At 37.2% G+C, this 16,136-nt stretch overlaps 3 protein-coding genes and 1 pseudogene across 6 annotated transcripts; 1 reads left to right on the top strand and 3 right to left on the bottom strand.

Moving 5' to 3' along the window:
- Positions 1–1,545: 1,545 nt before the first annotated feature.
- LOC103330912 (putative germin-like protein 9-2) lies at positions 1,546–2,166 on the bottom strand. The gene has a single exon (XM_008233518.2). The coding sequence runs from the start codon at positions 2,164–2,166 to the stop codon at positions 1,546–1,548; it is 621 nt and encodes a 206-aa protein (XP_008231740.2).
- Positions 2,167–6,262: 4,096 nt separating this feature from the next.
- Positions 6,263–13,109, top strand: LOC103330895 (putative F-box/FBD/LRR-repeat protein At4g03220). Of its 4 annotated transcripts, none has more exons than XR_016126793.1 (6): positions 6,263–6,422; positions 7,693–8,777; positions 9,233–9,406; positions 9,583–10,636; positions 11,170–12,285; positions 12,515–13,109. XR_016126793.1 is itself a non-coding variant. In XM_008233504.3 (4 exons), the coding sequence occupies exons 2-4, from the start codon at positions 7,758–7,760 to the stop codon at positions 9,841–9,843; spliced, it is 1,455 nt and encodes a 484-aa protein (XP_008231726.2). In that variant the 5' UTR covers positions 6,263–6,422; positions 7,693–7,757; the 3' UTR covers positions 9,844–10,856. The 4 variants fall into 4 exon arrangements, 1 of the variants encoding a protein (XP_008231726.2); XR_016126792.1 differs by having other exon boundaries at positions 12,475–13,109; XR_001677933.2 differs by having other exon boundaries at positions 11,170–13,109.
- Positions 10,925–11,803, bottom strand: LOC148916593 (laccase-11-like). Its single transcript, XM_089051857.1, has 2 exons — positions 11,400–11,803; positions 10,925–11,276 (listed from the first exon to the last, which is right to left on the bottom strand). The coding sequence occupies exons 1-2, from the start codon at positions 11,786–11,788 to the stop codon at positions 11,147–11,149; spliced, it is 519 nt and encodes a 172-aa protein (XP_088907983.1). The 5' UTR covers positions 11,789–11,803; the 3' UTR covers positions 10,925–11,146.
- LOC148916592 (laccase-11 pseudogene) lies at positions 11,833–14,252 on the bottom strand (annotated as a pseudogene).
- Positions 14,253–16,136: the final 1,884 nt, after the last annotated feature.

Below are 16,136 nucleotides of genomic sequence, written 5' to 3'. Positions count from 1 at the left end.
AAAACAGATCGGAGTAAAAGGACCACACCCGGGGGGTGTTGGCCAAAGGCCCTCCGATGCCTAAGTTAGGTAAGGTATTTCAAGGAAAACCGGGTGGCCGGAGCCGTGTGTGGTGGCCGGAGCCTTGTGTAAGGGAGAGAAAGAAAGTGGTGGCTAGGGTTTGTGAGAAATGATTTCTGCAGAGTTTCAGTAGGAATTTAGACGTACCTCCACCATTGTGTGTGGCTATGCTTTTATAATGGTCTTGGAGGCTAGGGTTTCAGAGGAATAATTCCGTAGATGGAAGGGAATTATTCCTCCCCTTTATGGAATTGATTTGATTAATTAGGGATTTGATTTATTAGGGTAAATCAAATCCCTAATTGTGGTAGGTATCAAATCAAATCCTATTTCAATTAGGTAACTCCTCATTTAATTGAGAATCGGGGTAGGAATTAGGAATCAATTCTCAACCCAATTAGGTAGTCTTCAATTTAATTGAGTAACCCCCAATTAAATTGAGTAACTCCCAATTAGGTTGATTAATTCCCAATTAGGTCAAATAATCCCCAAATGGAATGAATTATTTGACCTAGGGTTTTGACTTAATTTGGTTACCACACATAGCTTGACCAGATAAAGGCACTGTTTGAGGCAGTCAAATCTATTTACAAATTCTTCAACCCTCTCATCATCTCCTTAACTCTGTCTCCGTCGTTGTTTCATCCACCGTCAGTTTGGACAATGTATATTTGCTACTGTGGTTCATAAATTTTAGCTTTTTTTTATTGTATCTCCTTTCACATGTTACCTTTTTGTTATTAATTTTGGTTAATCAATAGTTGTAATAAGAAAACTTTTGGGTGCAAAATCATGTCGCTGCCAAAATCAAAGATGCAAGTTTAAAAACTCAATCACTGTATATCATAGTGAACCAACAGTAAAAGATTACAAATTGAACATCTTGTTGTAAACAATTCCTGAAACGAAATAGTGTCTTTTCTACAGGTCTATATATGTCTTTGCTCTTACTTTTGAGCGCTCTTCAGTTTTAGCAACATTGAGATAAGAAACGTTTTGCTTAGGCCAAAAAAATCCTTTCCTTGCTAATTGTCCTCCATGTAGTGTGCTATTGCTTTGGGAATCTCTTTAGACTCTGTTGAGGTCAAAGTCAACCATTTAAAACACAGTGAACACTGAGTTGGCCTATAAGTGTATTAGGGAGAAAATCATTCCGAAGATACTTATGACAGAACGAAAGTAGACAGGGGTTCCATGGTGAAATTGTTGCATAATCCGGTTTAGTTGTTCTAAAATGTAGGTTTTGATCCAGAGAAACTCTACTGAACGGAAATATATAATTCAATAATAATAATAAAAACTGCAGAACTGCATAGATTAACAACAAAAACATAAGTAATCAAATTTTGCTTTCAAAGCAAAGCTAACACTGAAAAAAAAAAAGAGGGTGCAGTACTAGATGGCCCTTTATTGCTTTTGTTTAATAACCTGAAGGGTGTGTGAACACAACCACGACAAAGATTATGGTGTTGGTTTGTTAATCCATCATTTATGAGTGGTGAGGCCAGCCTTGAGCTTCTTAACGGTACCAACATCGGTCTTGAATGATTTTGCTAGGATGGCATTATCAATTCCAGTGCCAAACACAGACACAGGCACTGAAACCGTTCCAGCATTTGCACTTCCGAATGCTGAAACGGCGTAGGCTGGTAAATTAGCATCTGAGTTATACTGGTAATGGACTAATCCCTTAGGAAACACAAAGAGGTCTCCAACTTTAAGCTTCTGAGTATATAGAACGTTTTTCGTGTCCACGAAACCTACTTCCAAGGAACCACCAACAAGGAACAAAAGCTCAGCAGCACGAGGGTGGATGTGAGGTGGGTTCACCCCCCCGTTTGCAGGATATTTAAGTATGGCGTACGACACACTCTGTCCGTTAAGAGCAGGGAACTCAGCCAAGGCAGCTTTCGTTACGTTTAAGGTTCCAGGAACATCATCAAATATGTCTCGGAATCCAGTGTAAGTAAAGAAATTAGCATCAACTTTGTTATTTGGCGGGACTATGTAGTCAAAAAGGATGTCTGGATCATTTGCAAGGATCCTTTGGGAGGTGGCCAGGGCCAGTACAAATATGATCAGCAATTGAACAAATCTCAAGGCCATGGTAGCTAGATAAATGGTTAGGCCTGAAACTAACTTGTTCTATTGCTGTTGGTATTTCACTGTCTTGCTAGCATGGTATTTATGTACTTTTCCAGGAGCTGATAAGTTTGCAATTGCAAGTTTTCTGTTGAAATTTACTATGTTTTCTATGTTATCTTCTTCTTGGCCTGATTGAAAAGCCACAAGCCGGTATGAGCTGTGCACACATAACTTAATTAACTAGAAGATCAGCCAGACTGCATTTCTTAAGATGTATGAAATTGAGAGGAGTTGCAAATTACAATAGTTGACATTGTGTGTATTCGAGTTTTTCCCTCAAACCCGTCCACCAATAATCAGAGATGAACTAGGTGTAATTTTATGCCAGCAAACTTAGCCGTGGAAGAGTACATTTTAATGTCAGGTAATTTATCTGGAAGCATTAACTTATGTTCCTTGAAATAGCCAATATTGAATCCATGAGAGTTGTGCAATGGGTTTGCAGCGCAAGTGATTAAGAGTACGTATCTTTGCACCAATGTCTATCGTTTATATTAATTATTGCCCTCGCAGCACCTTGGAAACCGGCATCACTGATCTCTGGATAAGTGGATTATGAAAATCCAGCCACCGTGGGCTTATTTTGATAAAAAGATTATGTTGAAATTCATTTAGGATAAATCTGAGAGGAACTTTCATTTTTTATCGAAGATGATAAAGAGCCAAGTGAAACACTTACATATATGCATCTAGCCAGCCCAACACGTCTTTATTTAGGGGGATTTGGGACGCTTTTTTTTAGTATAGACTTTTGTTTTTAAGTATTTGTCCTTGCTTTTTCTGTTTTTATTATTATTATAAATAATCATTGCAAAAGAGTTAGAAACTGAAGATGTGTTTGGCTGTTTACATGTTAAAAAAAATCATTAAACTAGAATTCTGGCATTACGAGCAGAGAACTCAGCCAAAGCAGCTTTGTCGTTGAAGGTTTAGGATCACCTGCTAGGACCATTTTTGGTGGTGGCTAGGGAAACTAGTATTGAATTTTAAGGCTGGTAGCTAGATAAATGGTTAAACCTGAAGGCTTAAAATAACTATCTTGCTCTGGAGCTATAACGTGGGTCTTGCCGTGTGTTATTTTGATTTTGCTCTAAGTTGGATAGGTTCGTTAGTTATTGATGACTTGATTGGTTTGTCTCGCCCCGTCTTGCTTGTGTTGATTTTATGTAGTTGTGTTGTTTGGGGTTTTTCCCCCCAGTTCAACCTAAAAAATAAAAATACTATCTTGCCAGCCTCTGCATTTATATACGTTCCAGGAGCTGAGCAGTTTCTAATTGCTATGGAAATTTACTATATTTTACTGTTTTTTTTTTCTTTCTCTATTTTCTTCTTCTTGGCATGATTGAAAAGCCACAAGCTAGAATTTGCATATGAGCTGTATAGAGATCTGAAATTAATTAACTAGAAGATCAACTAGACTGAATTTCTTAAGATGTATGAAAGTGACAGGAGTTGCAAATTACTGTCATTAAATTTGTAAATGTTATTTTCTCTTTGTTGCATGCCTGACAGCAAATTGTACAGTAGATTATACCGCAATCCGACATATTGATTCAAAGCAGAATAGGTACACATCTCCAACTTCATGTCAGCACATTAATCTGTGAAAAAAGTAATTTTTAATGGGCTTTTTTCATAACAAAACCTGAGGTTACATCTTTTTATTTATTTATTTTTTTTGGGGATTCGTTGTTCGTAAGGTTAACAAGCATGCTCACAAGTAGTTCCTCTAAAAATCTGTTAAATTGATTATGTAACACACATATGGGCCTCATATATCCAATAATATGATGCCATATGGATTAAATAAAAAAATATATTTTAAAATAATAAATCATAAAAAAAAACAAAAATGAAAAATATATTCACCACCTCTTCCATCGCACACCAATCCTCCACGCCCAGCTGTCTGCCCCTCCACTCCCTCCACTCCCCCGCCACCTCCATAATTTTTTTTTAGGTAAAATTGTAGCAATGTTCCTTGGACTAAGACCAAACTTTACTTTTCGTCCCTTATATTGCTAAATTGTTACGGTGGTACTTTAACTATGCCTCCACTTTCAGAAATCGTCATTTCCGTCGTCTTAGTCAACTTGTTTGTTAAAAATAAGGGCATATTTGTCTTTTCATTAATTTTAAATTGATTAAAATGTGTATTAAAAAAACTCTATCTCTCTCTCTCTCTCTCTCTCTCTCTCTCTCTCTCCATGACCACCACCCATCCCCATGAACCCAGAACCCAGCGCCCTTGCCCTTGCCGGCAATTACAGAAAAGAGGAAACAAAAAAATCATCCACAAAACCTAGAAACCCAACAACTACAGAACCCTAGAAACTACAGGAAAGAGAAGAAAAAAAAAATTCATCCACTAAGGCTTGTTTCTTTTATTTCTTTTCTTTATTTTGTTGTTTGGTTTTGTTGGAGGATTTGGGTCTGATGTGTGTTATCTCATCAAATAGATGGGTGTGTGGGGGAGAGAAAGACTTGGAGCCAAGATTCCACATCTAAAGGAGAAATTGGTGGGCTCTGATGTGGGTTATCGAGTGGGAGAGAAAATCTGGGTGAGAATTTCCCGTGGGGTGGGGAAGAAGAAATCAGGATGGAGGTTGAGAGGTCGAGAGATCGAGAGAGAGAGAGAGAGAGAGAGAGAGAGAGAGAGAGATGAGATTTATTTTTAAAAAAATTTGTGTGAGAATACATTTTTGCCTATGCCAAGTAGGACTTGTTCATGCCATGTCATCATTTTTCAAGGAAAAGTTGGCTGAGATGAAAGAAAAGACAATTTTTAAAAGTGGAGACATAATTTAGCAATATGATGAACGAAAAGTAAAGTTTGGTCTTAGTCCAGGAGCCATTGCTACAATTTAGCCTTTTAGAAAAAGAAAACCATTCATCAATCTATAACTAGAAAATATATTAACCCAATACTAAATGAAAATACATTGATTTAGCTAATTATTTCAAAGCTAGAAAAAGGACATCTATCTCTAATTAAGGCCAAATTGAGTCCATAGTGACCTTCAACTGTAGCTGCTATGTAAACTTAATATTAGGTATAACCATATGACTCAATAAATTATCTAAGATTTTGAAATTCATGATTTTCACAGTAGCATCAAGCAAAAATTCAATTAACATATACATACATACCTTGATAATTAGCCTTCAAATAAATGAACATTTTTGTCTTGAGGATCCATAGGTGAGCCGTCAGTGTAGAGGAAATAGGTTTCTCTCTCTAACATTTTTGCATGCAGACTAGCCTTGAGGACCACGAATGATATAAAAAAATGAAAATAAAAGACGCAACCAGATAGTTTTGTATAATTTAGGAATGTTTATGATTATAAAAAAAAAAAAAAGACAAACAAACAAACCTAATGACACAAATTTATCTAAAAGATACAAATTCTAGAATGGAGATGTTCTTCTCAAACGTGCTTACAAATTTCAAGCTTCTATGCATAATTTATGTCTAAAATCGTATCAAATCCCACTCAAATTGTTTGGTGTTTCGCTTACTTTCATCATTTCAAAGTCAATGTAGCTTGCTTAATTCCAGCAATGATCGATGGGGGCTTGTTCCCTAGCATCTAAGAACTATCTCCCTTGTTGTCACTATGCCAACAAATGAACCCTATAGCTTGCTTGTAATCCCATGTTGTCAAGCTTCTGTATGCTAGGGAACTATCTCCTTGCCCTTCATCAGATTTTCCACTTATGTCTCTAGCTTCATTTCTAGTAATTTGAACCCTATAGTTTCATATCTTCGCAATTCAAGGACACGTCCAAAGTTTCATCCAATTTTACAACGGAGTAAACATGTGTTCCTGACATGTAGAATATCTTGGATGAAACTTTAGATGGAATTAGAAGAAATTTGACAGAATTTATTATGTGTATTTAAAATTTAAATTGAGAAAGTTGAAAAAATAGCAAACTACAGGACCGATACTGACCTTTTTGCTTAACTATTTATTTTTGGTCGGAGACGATTCAAGAGATCTAACGGTTGAAATGATCACATCTTTAACGAGCCATTTAGTGGTTGACCATTCAGTCCCTCAGTATACTTACTCTCATCATTTCCCTCTTTCCTCCTAGGCTCTGCTGCAGGCCCGCCCTCGCCCTCGCCCTCGCCCTCTCATTCGCATCTCATCCACCCTCTGTTTATAAAATATGCTTTCGCTTCATAATAGTGCTTCCTGAATTTCGTGGTATGATTTCCTCTTCCTTCTTCTTCTTCCGTATCATTTTTGCTTGTGTTGTTCTGTGTGGTTGGTTGGCATCAGTTTAAGATTTTTTTAAATTTGCAATTGCTGTTGTAAAGCTGCATCATCTGGGTTTGATTTTGTTAACTAGGGTTTTTTGAGCTATGATATCTGAAATTTATGATGATATTTTAATAAATGTGTTTATTACATACGAAAATTTCCTTGAAGATTGATAATGGGTTTATTGGATAATATTAGAAGAAATAATTAACAAAGATCTAAACGGAAAAAAGAGGCAATAACTCAAGATGGGTTGTTCTTTTGGCGAAAAATTTCACCGATGCGTAACAGATTTCAATAGAGTGTTACCTCATTCACAAACCTAAGTGACATCTCATCACACCCTTTGTTATTAGCTTGGAGATTAGATGGATTCCCAAATTGGAGAGTGAGACTTGGGAATAGATAAATATTAGAGAGATTAGAGATTGAGATTTTGGAACAGGGAAGGGAGAGAGAGAGTTTCCCTTCTATCATGTCTGTTGTAGCCATGATGTTACTGTTTTTGTTTGCTCTCTCTCTCTCTCTCTCTCTCTCATCTGGACCAGCTCCAGTGTTACTTCTGTCATTGAACCAGCCCTTATACCTACTTTGTATTATTAATAATACAAGTAACACTAGGGCCAGCCAATGAAATGCTTTTTGTCAGAATACTCTATAAAGGGTAATCAAACCAAAAACACTGATTGAAAATTTCATTTTTGTTTTGGAGCAAATTCATAATATTTTAATAAAACCTTGAACATGGGAACACCATTGAAATTTTTTGGTAGTACTTTACAATTGCTCAAAAGAAATTTAGCACCACCGAAAGATAACTTAGAGAAACCAATGTAAGAACAAAGTCAGAGATCCCCAGATTTTCACAGGACCTAATAGGTGTTAGAATTATCATAAAGAGAAATAGTTAGAAGCTATCAGAAAGTTGCTAGAAATATCATAACAATAAACTATTAGAATAAGGTAGCATAGACTTTTTTTAATAAAAAAGATGAACACAACAATTTGAAAATGCAGTAAGTTGAAAATTTAGTGCACTGAAATTCTTCTTAATTATTTGGTTTTTCACTTAGAGGAAGCTCAACAAAATTTCCTGTTCAATTGGATAGATTATGAATTTGAAATAATTCTTAATTTTTTACTTTATTTTTTTGTGTGTGCTTAGAGTAGTATAAATACGGTGAGGTTCAGTTATGTTCTTTTAACATTGCAGGAGAACGATATTCCTTGTAGCTCCACCTCCGCTTCCAACAATCCAATATAAAAAATAAATAGAGTATGATGTTACAGAAGAAGCTACGGTCAACTAGAAGTTTTCAAGCTGAAGGAGCTCTTAGTGAGGGTATAACAGACAGATTCAGTAATCTTCCAGATGAAGTTGCTCATCTTATTCTTTCCTTCCTCACATTCAAAGACCTCACTCGAGTGGGTACTGTGTCCAAAAGATGCAGAAGATTTTATATATCAGCGCCATCAGTGAATTTTGATGCGAGTCAGGCAAGAACCAACCAGAAGCTAGTAGAGTTGATGAGTTCTTGGGATCGGTACTTGTTTCATCGTGGTGATAATAAGTTGCAGCGTTTTTCCGTTTTCTGGAATTTCTTTAAAAACAAAAGTGTAAGTAAGCTTTCTGATGAGCATTTTCGGATAATCACGTGGATTCATAATGCAGTAAGGTGTAATGTTGAAGTGCTTAACCTTTATTTCTTAGCACTCCATACCACCATGTTAGCGTTGCCTTCTTGCGTTTTTCTTTCTCAATCCTTGAAGTCTCTATCAGTTTGCTGTTCCGGGGTGATTCTTCAAACACCCTCCTTATCTTTTTCATGCAATCTCCTTTCCTTGAGGTTGAGTTGTGTTAATATAGTAGATGAGAGTTTCTTTAAATGGATCTCATGTACCTGCAAATGCCTTAAGGAAATACAACTTTTTCGCGTTATAGGGATAGAACGTATCACCATTGAAAGCTTGTCTTTGGAATCATTTGTGTTTGTTTCAGTTTGTGGTATTAAACTCCTCCATCTTAGCATCTCTGGTGAGAAACTTGAAGAAATAGAGTTAGATTGGGAATTTGATGCTTGTCCTGACAGTCGCTCATTAAATATTTTTGCGCCAAATCTTAGAAAGTTGAAATGGGAAGGGAAACTGTTGAATGGCCAAAACCTCGGGAAGTTAATGAGTTTAGAAAAAGCTCAGATTTTTCTGGAGCCTGAAGTAAATGACTTCGACAATTTACATGCAGTTCTTAGCAGTTTGTGCAAGGCTAAAGTTCTTATTCTAAACGAGAAGACCATTAAGGTAAAATCACAATACTCATTCCTCTTTGTAAAAAAACAACTTATTTTACAATTTGAATCTTTTAAAAGGATATTACAGCTTCTATATATTGTGACTTGAGAGTTTTGTATAATGTTGATGGTATTACCTGATATTGGTGACACTAATTGATGGCATATTACTTATATAATGTTCACACTAATCTTCAATTTTTCTTGAATGCCATTTATTTGGTTATCACTTTGAAACTGAGTCCTTTGTTGATAATTTTGTAATTTAATTATAAATCAACGTAATAAAACTGGAAAAATGAAGTAAAACGAGTAACATGAGAATTCAAACTGTTGACCAAAAAATGATTATTAATCTAGTTTTCGAAAATATATTGCATTTAATAAAACACTATTACTTTTTTCTTTCTGAGGGTTGGTTTCTTGTCCTTTTTCTACTCAAGATTTTTTGGTGAAAAATTGCAGGCTCTGCACAAGGAAGGTTCCATGTCAGCATCGTTAGATATTTTTCATTTCAGTATGCATTTGAGGAGCTTGAATGATGCCCTAGTTCCAGCAGTGGCCTGTCTTCTTAAAGGAATGCCTAATTTGAATACCTTGAATATAAAATCTAAACCACCCAGAGGGCAGCCTTGCATGGTAAGTGAGATTTTGTGTAGCCTTTTAACCATCCTCTTTCATTTATATTTCCTGGTGTAATTTCTTCAAGTAGTTGTCTTTTCTCATATTCAAATATATTTTATTTTATTTTATTTTTTTAACACGATTTGGTAAATTTCATTTGATTTTAATTTGTTTCCTTCTTCCCTTTCCAGTCATCTGGGTTTGATATGGGATACTGGAAATTGCAAAACTTTGCTTTCATTTATCATCTTGTGGAGGTAACTATTGAGCTCTCCAATGGGTCTAATGAAATTGAGTTTGCACGGTACATTCTCGAGCATGCTGTGAATTTGAAGAAAATTGTCATTCTTTTTCAATCAAGATCCCAACAATCTAATGACGTACTAGGGAAGGTAAGTAAATGCAAGATGATCTCGACGCCCATTATTGTGATTCAGGGAACTGTTCAATGATGAAAAAGCAAGCATGCTTGTTCTTTTTGGGAAACTATACTTTCGAAATGGGAATTCTTGATCCTGCTGATGAACAGAACCTCACACAACTTTTGGAAGAAGTGACTGCAGCCGTCAAGGCTGATATGGAAGAGATCAAAAACCTCCTTCTTGATCTTCCGGACCTCAATAAAGAAACCAAGTCTTCACAGTGCTAAAGTTCTTATACAGTTGATAGATAGAATTAACAATGACACGGTTACTATTCTGAGGAAAGCAAAAAACTCGAAGCAAGGTGGGAATTGCTTGATCACTCTAACATGGCTAATTGAAATGTATTCTTGCTCTACAAGGAAGGAATCCCTGTTGATCGAATGAGGATTTCGGTGTCTAATGGTTTGAGAATTAAGCCGGGAGGGATAATGATTAATTTGCAGTTGATAGAACAGATTGTTAAAAGAGTACAAAAAAGGTCTCAAGAGTAGGTATTTCAGTGCCACATGGGAGGAAGCAAGGAAATGATTGATAAGCGGGCAGGTCAAAGTTTTTTGAACTGAAGCCAGAGCTGGTAATGGAGAATCAGGAAAGACATAAGGCCTTAAAGGACTTACAGATGGATGTGTTCCTAAGCATTGCTGTGTTGGTTGAAAAGCAAAGCGAAAGGATGGATGATATTGAACTGAATGTGGCTGGTGCTGGGGCTTACACTAATGGAGGAACTAATGCACTTTTTTTATGCTAAGCAGATGAAAAAGAGAAGAGGAAGATGGGTTTGCTGGATTGGATTGGGGCTTTGGCATTGTTTGTGTTGCTGGTATGCTGATTTCTGCCTTAGCTTCTTGAAATTTTGTAGTGTGGCTGTGATTGTTTTTCCGTAGTGGAGTTTTGGTCTGTAATAATATACTGGAGTGAGTATACTATACTGGCTGATTGATGGAATCATTGCATTCATTACTTCTGTAATCTAGGATGCAGTGTTTGGTTATTTCTTTTTGTATCCATAAAAGCTGATATCTCTCACGATTTTCTGACTTTTAAGTTTCGAAAGAAATTCCTGAAATATATTTACTAATTCATGTGTTTCAAGCTCTGGTAGATTAAACTTAAATACTTGGAGCCAATGTTGTCCCGGAAATTTGCTGCACAAAACAGGGGTTGAAGTTGGCATTTAAAACAATGTGATACACATTACACCTTTTTATTGGTCTTAACAAGAGCTTTTCTTGCAGGAATGTTTTCAAGAACTTGTCAGCCTAAAGGCTAAAAAAAAAATAAAAACAAAAACAAATTTAACTCTCCACTCTGATTTGTTCGATTTGAGGAACTAACAAGGTGGGATGTCTGTAGGTGGAGGCAAAACAGAGTGATCCGAGTCCTTCCCATTTTCTACCACAAAAGCAGTCTTCAAACCCCAGCTAGTATGGAGCTCCAAGTGACAGTGCATGAACCACACCTAATGATGATCAAATACCGTTCAAATGTTTAGTGAATTGCCAAAAGAAACAAAATTTATTCTTGCCTAATTACGAGCTTTGAAGTTTAATGTAGCACGGTGTTTGGTTATGGTTATGTGTTTACCTGGATTATCAGCCCTGAACCTTATGGCAGTCCAATCACCGGTGGGAACTCCAACTGTATTTCTTTCATGAGGATCCACCAGGTTAAACTTTGCCGGATCCTTTTTGGGGTCGAAGTTCCCAATTCCAGTCCCAACAACAAAGAAATTGTAACCTTGGAGGTGGAATGGATGAGACTCCACAGTGAGAAGATTAGTGTCTTGTAGCACCAGTTCCACTGTTGAATTGAAGGCAATCTTGTTAAGCCGAGTGCCTAGTTTGGTGGCAAGGTTGGCGGTGAGTGGTGCACAGGTGTAGTTGAAAGGTATTGGAGGGCGGTCTGGGAAGTCTGTGGTAAATACCCCCTTGGTGTTGAAATAATGAGCCTGAAGTAGCCCAATTTGGGGCATCACAAATGTGATGTTGTTTAAAGAAGCAGTGAGCTGTGTTCCATTCAGGCAAGTTGTGCAGGGTTGATTCCTAAACCGATCGTGTAAAAAAGATGTCGATCAACTTTAAGAGGTACATTTGCGGGATACTGTGCTGAGTTTAGACTTCTTAGCCTGGCATGGTAGTTCAACGCGAAAGCTGTGTTATTTAGTGCTGGAAGTTGAGCAAGGGCTGGCTGTACAGAATTTGGGATGCCTTTGTTTTGTAGTATTGCAGTGGCAGTTTTGTTGTCAACGGAAACGGGTGCATACATGAATGGCCTGGCAGCCATGAAATATCTTCCAGGCACTTGGTTGGCTTGAACAAGAACATTCGTTGTCTGTCCTGGTGCAATTAGTATCACTTGAGATGCAAATGGTTTGATATAGACTGCATCAATTTCTATCACTGTCAAGTTGTGGCCAGCAATGGCAAAGAACAGCTCATCATTGAGTGCAGCTTTGATGATTCGTAACAGGTATGTCTTTTCTTGTTCAACTTCCAATGCATAGTATCTGAGATAGCAAAAACAAGAAATGAGAATGCAAAGTCCCATTTTTCCAGTCCAAATAATGGTGCCATAACACAAAACTGATCCTAGATAGGAAAAATTCTTGCATACAACATTGTACTATTGTTAAAGGCGCATTACATACATTTGTCGTAGGCAAGAATTTCTCTATAAGGCACGAGCTTACGTTTTTCAGAACATGGAAAGAGAGGCCCTGGCTTTCCATTAATGGTGTGTGCATCTGACATATTTGGTGGCAATCCCAGTCTATTTCCTTGTTAACATCCTCTTCGACGTCGTTATTCCACCATTCTCCTACAGAATTCACAAGAAACTATGCGATTAATCTGCGCATAAGCTCTGAAATTTTGGGTACATAAGTTTGAAAATCTTGTTATCGTTACATGCACCGACTCACCCAAGACAATATTCGCTTCCCTTTACGGCTGGGGGAATGGAAATCCAGTCCCTTGTTTCGACATGATCACAATGGCTCTTAGCCAAAAGATATGTGCATGCCACCAAAGTGTTCCTCTTTGCCCTGTTATAGTAATATTGTAGGTGTAACTGTGCCCTGTCTTGATAGGGCATTGAGTAATATAGGTAGTGTTGAAATCTGAAGTACTATTTTGGATTTTCGGAAGGAAAGGAAAGGAGGAGGAGAAAGACTGCAAAATTCTATATTTCAGACAAAATGAACATGCATGATGTAGTGCCCGATTTGGGTACTGTAGCAATTGTTCTTGCCCGTTATTGATTGAAATGAATGCACTGGCTCATGTTAAGCTCAACTACACACACACACACACACACACACACACACACATATATTTATCAAAAAACGGTTACATCAAGATCAGTACAAAATTGATCTGCCAATGTGTGCATGACAATTGGCAATTTCCTACAGGCCTTTTAGCCACAAAATTCTCTCAACTGTAAAAGGGACCTAAGCTATTACTTAGTCACAACCAGCTGTAAAACTGTAAAACTAAATCAGTAAAACCAATTTACACATCAACACTCCCTTCTAAATGGTATACTGATTTCACAACTAGTAACTCTCTCAGACAGCAAAACCTTTCCCTTGGCAATGCCTTCGTGAAAATATTTGCAACTTAATCTTGACCTTTGCAATAGATCAGATCTACTACTCCTTGAATTGCATCTCTGATGAAATGGAACTTCCTTCCTATGTGCTTTGATCTTTGATGGAACACTGGATTTTTAGACATTGCTATAGTAGACGTGTTGTCACGATTGGTGTAGCTTCTAGTTGCTCTTCTCCAAAATCACCCAGCAAAAATTTAGCGAAATTGCTTGAGTTGTTGCTTCAGCAGCACTTACATATCCAGCCTCTGCAGTTGATAAAACAACATTGTTTTGTTTCATTGAGGCCCAAGAAAATGCTCCATTGCCAAATGAAAAAGCATATCCAGATGTGCTTTTCATATCATCCTCTGAACCACCCCAATCACTATCACAAAATCCAATCAACATAGCTGGCTTTCCAGACTCATATTCAATGCCAAAATCCAGAGTTCCTTATACATACCTTAGTACTCTTCTTGCAGCTCCAAAATGCTTCTTTGAGGGACCATGCATAAATCGGGCAAGCAAACTAGTTGAATACATGATATTAGGCCTAGTTGCTATTAGATACAGCAAGCTCCCCACTATTTTTCTGTAGGTCTCCTCAGCTACAAGTTCACTTTCATCTTCTCTTTTGAGTTTCTCTGTTGGAACCAGTGGTGTGCTCACTGGTTTGAAGTCCATCAAACCAAATCTGTCAAGCAAAGTCTTGGCATATTTCTGTTGATGAATAAAGATTCTCCATTCTTTCTGGATTACTTCATTCCAAGAAAGTGATGCAACAAACCAAGATCAATCATTTCATACCTGTTCATCATATCCTCCTTGAACTCTTCTAACATCTCACTGTTGCTTCCAATGTACACAATGACACAATGAATGTACCAATACTTTCTTTGGTCTTCACATACATTGTAGCTTCACTTATGCTTCTCTAAATCCATACTTGAGTAGACGAGTATCAATTTCACCATATCAGGCCCTTGGTGCTTGCTTCAAGCCATAAAGAGCCTTCTTTAACTTATAACTTATGCTTCTTTAACTTATGCTCCCTTAACTTCAAATCCTTCAGTTTGCTCGATGTAGACTTCCTCCTTCAGTACTTCATTTAGAAATGCTGATTTTACATCCAATTGGAAAAGTTTCCAATTTCTTTGAGCTGCCAAAGCAATTAGAGTTCTAATTGTATCCAACCTTGCCACTAGAGCAAAGGTTTTGTTGAAATCTACTCCCAGCTTTTGTGTATCCCTTAGCTATAAGTCGTGCCTTGTGCTTTTGGATATAGCCATCAAGATTTAGCTTTGTCTTGAAGATCAATCTTACACCCACAATTGGTTTGTTACCAGGTCTTTCAACCATCTCCCATGTAGAATTCTTTTCAATCATTGTGATCTCTTCCCTCATAGCTTGATTCCATGCCTCATCTTGAGTTGCTTCAGCAAATTTTTTAGGTTCCACAATACTTACTTTACACTGTGCAAAAATTTCATTTAAGTTCTTCCACTTCAAGGGTGTGTGATCATAGAGCTCAGATGTTTCAATCTCACAAGGATTTGGTCTTGGTGAAGCTTGTCTCTTCTCTTGGGATGGTGTAGTGACTGCATTTGGTGATGATCTAACACTTGGTGATTCTAGAGCTTGATTAGGTGATTCAAACTCCTCCCGGCCTTCAGTTATTCTTGCTTCCTCACTATTGTCCCAAGGAATTGACGTGTGCACTTCTTCATTTGCTTCCCAATTCCACAAAGATTTCTCGTGAAATATTACACTTCTTGACACTATTACTTTCTTAGATTAAACACCTTGTACCCTTTCTCACAAGTTCCATACCCAACAATGACTCCCTTCTCACTAGTTTCTTCCAATTTATGCCTCAGCTGAGATGGAACATGAGTATAGCAAAGAGAACCAAATATTCTCATATGCTTTACTCCAGGTTTTCTTCACTGAATGCCTCAAAAGGGGTTTTATTCTTGAGAGCACTTGTAGGATACCTATTGAGAATGTAGACTGCAACGTTAACTGCTGCTCCCCAGAACTTGATAGGCATTCTCTTTTCATAAAGTATTGTTCTAGCCATCTCTACAATGGTCCTATTCTTCCTCTCTGCAACTCCATTTTGTTGAGGAGAATAAGCAACTGTTAATTGCCTTTCAAGTCCCAAGTCTTCACAAAACTTACTAAATTCAGTTGAAGTGTATTCACCTCCTCTGTCCGATCTTAACTTCTTGATTTGAAATCCACTTTGCAACTCCACCATGGATTTAAATCTTTTGAACACTGAAAATACACTTGATTTGTGTTGCAAGAAGAACACCGGACACATCCTTGTATGATCATCAATGAAAATGAGGAAATATCTGTTTCCTCCAATTGTAATGACCTACATCGGGCCACATACATCAGAGTGTACCAACTCCAAAGGTTGTGAACCTCTCCACACTTCATTTTTTTCAAATGCTTCTTTGTGAGCTTTGCTTGTAGCACATTCCTCACAAACATCTCCAAAATTTTCCAACTTAGGAAGTCCAAGCACCATTTCTTTATCTTGTAGCATCTTCAAGCCAACATAGTTTAAGTGACCAAATCTTCTATGCCATTTCCATGAGTGATCCTTTTTGCATAAAAATCAAGCTAATATATATATATATATATATATTTTTAAACCCGTTCTTCCGACTTGAAAAGCGCACAGTTTATCCTCAAAAAATGACCTTTTCCAGTCG

This window comes from Prunus mume, linkage group LG5 (assembly GCF_029339155.1).
Source record: "Prunus mume cultivar Tortuosa linkage group LG5, ASM2933915v1, whole genome shotgun sequence".
Lineage (NCBI taxonomy): Eukaryota > Viridiplantae > Streptophyta > Magnoliopsida > Rosales > Rosaceae > Prunus > Prunus mume.
The sequence above is the reverse complement of the archived record's forward strand: the minus strand, read 5'-3'. Positions and strand labels throughout refer to the sequence as shown.